General features: G+C 41.5%; 1 protein-coding gene across 1 annotated transcript; it reads left to right on the top strand.

Annotated features, from left to right (window-relative positions):
• The first annotated feature begins 3,461 nt into the window (after window positions 1-3,461).
• Window positions 3,462-4,476, top strand: LOC129728566 (uncharacterized protein K02A2.6-like). The gene is made up of 2 exons (XM_055687013.1): window positions 3,462-3,681; window positions 3,851-4,476. The coding sequence occupies exons 1-2, from the start codon at window positions 3,462-3,464 to the stop codon at window positions 4,474-4,476; spliced, it is 846 nt and encodes a 281-aa protein (XP_055542988.1).
• The last annotated feature ends 4,570 nt before the right edge of the window (window positions 4,477-9,046 follow it).

The raw sequence follows: 9,046 nt of genomic DNA, 5'->3' as shown, positions 1-9,046 counted from the left end.
CCTACTGGTGTTGAAAGAACTGGCTCGTGGTTAGTATTTCTAAATGTGAAGTTATAACTTTCCATCGTATCCTAAAATTGATTATCTTCGACTATCGCATCGACGGTTTGGAACTGAAGAGGGTCGATCACGTAAAGGTCCTTGGTGTTCTACTTGACAGTAGACTTACATTCCACCTGCATCACAGTGCGATGATTTCAAAAGCTACACGCCAGCTCGGCTTCATTTGTAAAGTCGCCCGTGATTTTAAAGATCCACACTGCTTAAAGGCCCTGTACTGTTCATTAGTACGTCCACTGATTGAGAATTGTAACCTGGTTTGGTTTCCCTACCAGCTAACTTGGAACCTGCGGATTGAGCGCATCCAGAAACGATTCGTCCTTATTGCATTGCGTGAGCTCCCTTGGCGTGATCCCGCTAATTTACCACCGTATCCAGACCGCTGCCGTTTGATTGGTATTGATACTCTCGAGCACCGACGGAGATCGCATCAAGCAGTGTTCATAGCCAAACTGCTCTGTGGAGAAATCGACTCACCGAAGCTTTTGTCTCTTGTGAACTTTCGAGCTTCACAACGCGCTTTGCGCTCAATTGGATTTCTGCAGACCCCATACCATCGTACATCGTTTGGCTATAATGAGCCCATCACCGCCTGTATTAGAACTTTTACTCGTGTTGAACATCTATTCGACTTCAATGAATCCTTGGATAAATTCGTGCAGAAAGTTAAAAGAACGAACATTTTATAAACTTGACACTCAAACATTGTTATATTTATTAAGACTCGGGTCAGATAAATTATAGAAAATAAATAATAAATAAATAAATAAATGAATTTATAGTTTTAAGGATTACAGGGATAAGGCAGATCGGTCTATAAGAATCTTGTTTATTTTTATCTTCTCTGGTTTGAAAACTGGTATGATTTTGATGGTTGTTATGTATGCTTTGATCCAATATCGACGCCTTACGTTTAGCGTGTATAACGCTTTATCACATCTGTCAGTTATGATATACCAAGAATAAAACCGCGTTTCGCGTTTGTACTCGATCTATTAAATCGTCTTATTATTAATGGAAAATACAAGTAATTAAAGCTATATTCGCGTTATTTGAACCAAGATATTCGTGCTTCCGAAGACCACCCACATACGTAACAAATTTGGTGTCAGAGGTGGGATTGGTGGAAAAAATCTCGTTCGATTCGAAATTGAGGTTATAATCGTACGATGAGCACATTTTTCCGAGCAAACAAAATGGCTCAAGCAAATCCCGAATTCATGGAAGCATTATCAGCGATGATCGCCCAAGCGCTCAAATCATCAATAGGAAATGATATCGAGCACGCCAATGTTGGTCAACTCAGTCCACGGGAAGACGCCGCCGCTCCACTACCGAAGGTTCCATCTTTTGCGATGAGTGAATATCGTTCGACAGAAGGTTCGTCCGTCTCAGACTATTTTAAACGGTTCGAATGGGCATTGCAGTTAAGCCATATACCTGAAGCCCAGTACGCGAATTTTGCTAGAGTTCATATGGGAGGTGAGCTAAACAACGCTTTCAAATTCCTGGTAACCCCTCGTGATCCTGCGGTGATTACCTACCCGGATTTACGCACAACACTCGTCAACCATTTCGATCGTGCCAAAAACAAGTTCGTCGAGAGCATCAAGTTCAGACAGGTCGTGCAACAAAAAGGCGAAACAGTCGCACAGTACGTTCTACGTTTGAAGCAAGGTGCTGCTTTCTGCGATTACGGCGAGTTTTTAGACCGTATGCTGGTCGAGCAACTACTACATGGGTTAGAGGCACGAGATATTTGCGACGAAATCATTTCGAAGAATCCCGCAACGTTTGCCGCCGCGTATGAAATCGCGCACTTTTTGGAAGCGACCCGTAATACAGCACGAGAAGTCAACGCTGGACTACCATCAGCGTTGCCAGAAGGAACAAACAAGCTTGGTTTTGAAAAACCGAGGATGAAGAAGCAGATGCAGATGCAGATCTGGTAAACCGCCATCGCAAAATTCCTCCACTGACAAGGTGTATTCAAAAGAGAATCCAGTTTCCGAACTTGACTTAGTACAGTCGCTAAGCAAGGTTGACGATATCTCTTCTATCGATAAGAAAATGATTACCGTTAAGATTTATGGAAACCAATTGCAAATGGAGCTAGATACCGGAGCACCGTGTGGAATTATCGGTGAAACGAAACTGAGAACCATAAAGCCGAGATATACGCTACTCCCAGCTGATAGACAGTTTTCGAGCTACACTGGACATCGAATCAACTGTCTAGGTCGTATCCCTGTTAACGTATGCATCGGAACAGTCACCCGCAGATTGGACCTCTACGTTGTATCAGGAGAATCTGACTCTTTATTTGGACGTGAATGGATAGCTCATTTCACAGACCAGATAAATTTGAACCGCCTCTTCAATATCGATACGTCTGTTAAAACAATCACAAGCACCGAACTAACACCGGATCAAGCTGCACAACTGTCGGAACTCTTGGACAACTACAATTGCATTTTCAGTGACGTCCCCGGTAAGCTGGTAGGACCGCCAGCAAAAGTGCATTTAAAAGCAGATGTTCCTCCAATCTTCGCCAAAGCTCGCGATGTACCGCTAGCTCTACGTGATCGGTACGCATCGGAAATCGACAAAAAAATTGCATCAGGGTTTTACGAAAAAGTGGATTACTCGGAATGGGCATCTCCAACTCACATCGTCGTCAAGAAAAACGGGAATCTGCGAATCAATGGAAATTATAAACCAACCGTCAACCCAAGAATGATAGTGGATGAGCACCCCATACCGAAAGTTTAAACCATCTTCAACAAAATTAAAGGCGCTGCCCTGTTTTGTCATTTGGATGTAACCGATGCATATACTCATCTGCCTATCGATAACGAATTCCGTCACGTACTCACTTTGAATACTACGACACACGGTCTTATTCGTCCCACGAGAGCAATATACGGAGCCGCAAATATACCAGCTATTTGGCAGCGACGTATGGAATCTGTATTCCAAGGGTTGGACAACGTCGTCAATTTCCATGATGACATTATCGTCTTCGCAAACAATTTCAACGATCTGCTACTGTCACTCTCTGCGACAATGGAAAGGCTGAAACAACATGGACTGCGACTCAACAAGGCAAAATGTGTCTTTGCTAAGCCATCTCTTGAATGTCTAGGGCACAAAATCGATCGTCACGGCCTACACAAGTCGGACCAGCATATCGAAGCCGTTCGCGATGCACCACGTCCAGCAACCCGAATTGCAGCTTTTTCTAGGTAAAACAACCTATTACAGTGCATTCATACCAAACCTGTCTGCTAGAGCAAGAGTTTTGCGTGATATGTTGCTTCCCGATAAGTTTAAATGGACACCTTGCACAGAAAAGGCATATCAGAACTTGAAACCAGATCCAAATCTCCCCGCAAGTCTTGATGCAGTACGACCCAGCATTACCGTTAATTCTAGCAACAGATGCTAGCCAAAGTGGTCTCGGAGCAGTATTGTCCCACCGTCTATCCAATGGAACAGAGCGACCAATTGCGTACGCTAGCTGCACTATGTCAAAAACAGAGCAAAGATATCCGCAAATCGAAAAAGAGGCTCTTGCCATAGTATGGGCAGTGAAAAAGTTTTTCCACTATTTATACGCCCGTAAGTTCACTTTGATTACGGATCATAAGCCTCTCACGCAGATTTTAAGCCCAGAAAAATCACTCCCTACGCTCTGTATAAGTCGAATGGCCAATTACGCCGATTACCTGGCTCATTTTAACTTCGACATAATTTATAATCTGAATACGAATGTTGATTACTACTCCAGAGCTACCAGTGCGAGCTGAACATATTGCACGAGAGACACGGAAGGACTCTCAATCCGGGAAAATTATCCGAGATTTGGAATTAGGCCGCAATCTAACGCAGCTAGGCTACAAGGCCCCGGATGTAAAATATAAGTTAGCCGCTAATTGTTTGCTTTTCGAGCATCGAGTGGTAATACCAAAAGCTCTTCGACAAGCAATTCTGAACGATTTGCATAAGGCACACATCGGAGTCGTAAAAATGAAAGGTTTAGCCCGTTTTTTCGTTTATTGGCCTGGAATAGACGCCGACATCGAGCGTACAGCGAAATCATGTTCGGAATGTGCAAGTCATGCAACAGCACCATCGAAGTTTAGCAGCCACCACTGGGAGTACCCAAATGGTCCATGGGAGCGCGTTCACATAGATTACGCCGGACCCGTCTATGGTTCAATGTTGTTAATTATCGTCGATGCCTACAGTAAATGGTTCGAGGTAAAAGTGACCCACTCGACGACAATCGCAGCCACCGTGAGAATTCTCGATGAAGTATTCTCTGCTTACGGAGCACCGATTACTATAGTGTCCGACAACGGCCCCCAATTCACGGCTGAAGAATTCAGAATTTTTTTGCAAAAAGTGGAGTAAAGTTTCACAAACTTTGTCTTATGTCCAAACAGTGAAAAGGGCACTAAAGGCGATGAACACAACACACGACACTTTGCAAATGAACATCAATGAATTCTTGCAGCAATACCGAAAGGCCCCTCACACTGAAACAGGAGAATCACCATCGAAATTATTCCTTGGTCGAAATATCCGAACACGACTGGATCTCGTCAGACCGCAAGAAGCAAGTTCCAAACTGGCAGAAAAACAACGAGCAGCATTTGACCCATCGTTTCGTTCATTTAGTATTGGTCAATACGGCTATTTTCTATCAGGATACGCGCGAATAGACAAATGGATTCCAGGTACTGTTGTTACTCGTTTGGGCGATTTGCACTATGAAATTGTTTACAACGGAAAACGTCTGAAACGTCATGTTGATCAGATGCTATACTTTGAAAGCAATGAGTGCATATCGATACATGCACCAAGTTGACATGACAAACAGGAAACACTATCAGATGCAGAATCTGACTCATCTGCGAGAAGATCTTCCGTTGCTTCCAGTACACAAGACGCTCAGTTTTTAACACCTTCTAGCAGTCCGGATCAGCGTCAACAAATGTCGCCATTTGTTTTGCGTCGATCAGAAAGATTCCGCCGTCCTCCTATCAGGTTTTCCCCGTAGGATTTATTTCTTAAAGGAGGAAGGAAATGTTATGTATGCTTTGATCCAAAATCGACGCCTTACGTTTAGCGTGTATAACGCTTTATCACATCTGTCAGTTATGATATACCAAGAATAAAACCGCGTTTCGCGTTTGTACTCGATCTATTAAATCGTCTTATTATTAATGGAAAATACAAGTAATTAAAGCTATATTCGCGTTATTTGAACCAAGATATTCGTGCTTCCGAAACCACCCACATACGTAACAATGGTAATCCAACTTTCGGGTATTATTTTAGTTATTAGGACTTGGTTTCACATTTTATTTATTATTTGTATCAGTTCTGGTTTGAGTTATTTTTAGTGAATTAATAAGATATATTATCTGGGCCAGGTGCTAATCTGCCTTTTTCGGAAATTAAGATATCTTGTATTTCGTTAACGGAAATTTTGATTGTGTTGGAATTCGAAGAAGAAGAAATTGGGCTGTAGTTGAATTGGTGGCTCGCGCAACTATACGGTAAACCCAGCATCCAGAAAGTGGCCAAATCTGGACGAATACGTTGGGCAGGGCACGTGGCGAGAACAACGGACAATTACCCTGCCAAATAGGTTCTCACCTCGAATCCGGTTGGTACGAGACGAAGAGGAGCACAAAGAGCAAGATGGCATGATCTGGCAAGTACGGAGTGCCCGCGAGATTGGAGGCGGGCAGCCATGGATCGATCAAGTTGGCGGAATTATGTTGTGCAGTCCATATCTTAGGACGTACGGCCATTTAAGTAAGTAAGTAAGTGAATTGGTTGGAGGTTTGAGGGAAGTTCAGATCCATAAACTTATCAGATAGTTGTTCATTGTTAAGTAAAGTTAGGTTATTCTTTTTAGGGAAACCACCGTTTATCATTTTAATTGTTGTCCATAATTGTTTTATGTTCATGTCTGGCGTGAGGAGATCTGTGAGCTCATTGTATTTTTTTTTCGTTTTATTTCTGCTTTCAAAATAGTTCTGGTTCTCTGGAATTTCAAGTAGTTTTCCATCGTTAGGTTCGTAGTATAATTCTTCAAGTGATTTTTTTAAAGTGGGGTATTAAGTAGTAGCTTAAGTATTTATGATAAATATTAGTAAGTAATGAGTATGTGTGTCCAATCACAAATAGTAACTTCTCAACACTGTTAGAAATTTGTAATTTTAATTGTTAGGATTTGTTTGCTTTCGCAATTAGGACTTATCGTTCGTAGGGATTTAAACCTACTTGTCAAAAAAGAGGAAGTAAACTTACAACTAACCTAATTGCTAACTTATTGGCTATAAAGAGAGCTTATCGTAGCAATTCGCTGCCAGCGATCCGAGTACGCCGGTAGCTGCTGCGGGTCTCGCCACGGAAGAAAACGTAAAGCGTACCGTACTACGTACCGTACAATTCTTGCAATCTAGTTTGCGTTGAATGGACACCACACTAGGGAGTTTGTTTCAAGGACAGATCGCACCAGAAAGTAGAATTATGATCGGAGTCACAATGGATCATGAAAATCCGAGGCTACCTTGAAAATAAAACCGAGTTGTCGGTTCGCCTTTGCTATGATCTCATTATAGTGTGATAGCGTTCCCGATGAAGGACCTGGATAACCCTTGTCAGAGTTTGGCCAAGCATAGTATAGCTGAACATTTCCGGAATATTTTTTCTGGGTACTAACTGTCAACAGTTAATGGAGCACCACTTTAGAAAAACGGCGACTAGTCGCTGGAGTTCGAGACCGTCTGCAGTAATCCTTATTGTCTTGAATAACTTGACATCGTCTGCAAAAAACATTCGGCAATTTTCTGGCAACATTAAAGATGCGTCATTAATGTACAACGCAAAGAGCAGTGGTCCTAAATTACTGCCCTGCGGAACGCCTGATAAATTCGAAAAATGCGCAGAATGTGATCCAATCTTTACGTGGAGTGTACGATTCACCAAATAGGACCTCAGCCGTTGTACCAGAGCAGGGGCCATTTCAAGTTTCTCCATCTTAGCGAGCAGGATACCATGGTCAACGCTGTCAAATGCAGCTTTTAAATCAGTATAAACTGCATCGGTTTGGGCTCATTCGGTCATATTCTGTAGGCACGTTGCGGTGAATTGAACGAGGTTAGTAGCGGTAGAACGTTTTGGATAAAAATCATGCTAATCGATCGAGATATAGTGTTTACAGCTAGCGAAAAGTGCATCATAAAAAAACGATTTCAAATACTTTTGAATAAGCGCAAAGAGAAGTTGTGCCTCTGTAATTCTGCACGTTGCGTTTGTCGCCTGTTTCGTGCACCGGAAACATGGTCATGGTAGTCTTGATGGTGTCATTAAAATACCCAACTACATCATCGTGGAAGAGTCCACTTTCGAAAAATTGCCAGTCGATTTAAAAAATTTAATAGCTCAAATGGTCGACACACTTAGCTAATATCACCGAGTACGGTAAAATGAATTACCGAGATTTCAACAGCTGAGATTCCGGTAAAAATCTCGGTAATACATCAAAATACCGAGATTCCGTAAAATCAAAAATTGACAACTTGTCAAACTTTAACGAAATTCTCGGTAATATTTTACCGGGACTCGGAAATTTCAACTGTCGAATTATTACGAAAATTTCGGTAAAATTTACTGAAGTACGCATTTTGCGATTTCTCAGATAAATCCAGGAAATGATGAAAACGATTAATTATCCGTATATAACTTTATTAATTATTTTGTCAAATGATTCAACTTATTAGGTACAGCATTGGTAGAAACAGCAGAGTTGTGTTACTTCCTGGAAATAAAACTACATCCATCGCTGCAACTTCCATCCTGCGAAGCAAGTCGTGAACCTACAAAATTAAGTAAGGAAAGAATTAATTGTTTTCTTTTAGTATTATGTTTGCAATAAACACAAACAAGATCCGAGAAATAATATTATATACTTACTCAACATTTTAGGTTAATCTGAATATAACAGATTTCTCCGGAATGATGATTAACCGCAAAACCTCTTTCTTTTACATCTAAACTGAAACACGAATAAAACTGATAGTGAAGCTTTCGTTGTTTTGACAGTTCAATTTTTCGGAATTTCAGTAAGAGCTTCTTTGGTTCAACGAGATCTCTGTTAAATGATGTCAAGCTTCCGAGTTTCGGTATTTTAGTTTACTGAACTCGGAAATTTGCTGTTTTACGGATTTTTTCGGCAAACAAATTTACAGTATTCCGGTAAACACATTCGGTTTCCGATTTCTCAGTAATTTTGTTACGAAACGACGGTAAACGAAAATGTTTTCAAGTAGTTCGGTATTTTACTTTACCGAGAAAACATTATGCAGTTAAGTGTGTAGTGTTTACAGCTAGCGAAAAGTGCATCATATAAAACGATTTCAAATACTTTTGAACAAGCGCAAAGAGAAGTTGTGCCTCTGTAATTCTGCACGTTGCGTTTGTCGCCTGTTTTGTGCACCGGAAACATGGTCGATATTTTCCAACTGGTAGGGAAAACACATCTTCGAAGCGACAAGTTAAGTAGCAAACATAGTGGGCGTATGAATACAGCTTTGCATTTTTAAGGACGCAAGAAGAGATGCCATCAGACCCAGGAGCGAAAGGTGAATTCATTTTGTCGATTGCAGCTTCCACTTGGCGATCGGCTACCGTGAACGAGCTGAAGTCAATGACGTCTCTGGGGATACCATCTAGAGCTGAACCTATTTCTGTAGTTGTAGCAGTAGAGCAGCGGAAGATCTGCTGAAGGTGTTGTGCAAATAAAGCGCACTTCTCGAATGTCGTGTTACCTTGACGATTGTTCAAAAACATGTTCTTTGGTAGAACTTCTTCTTTTCTTTTGCTGTTAACAAACGACCAAAAACGTCGGGGGTTTCGTCTGATACAACTCTGCATCCGGAAAGTATACCATTTGTAAAGGTAACGA

The sequence above is a fragment of the Wyeomyia smithii genome, chromosome 3 (genome assembly GCF_029784165.1).
Source record: "Wyeomyia smithii strain HCP4-BCI-WySm-NY-G18 chromosome 3, ASM2978416v1, whole genome shotgun sequence".
Lineage (NCBI taxonomy): Eukaryota > Metazoa > Arthropoda > Insecta > Diptera > Culicidae > Wyeomyia > Wyeomyia smithii.
This window is presented reverse-complemented; position numbering and strand designations above follow the sequence as displayed.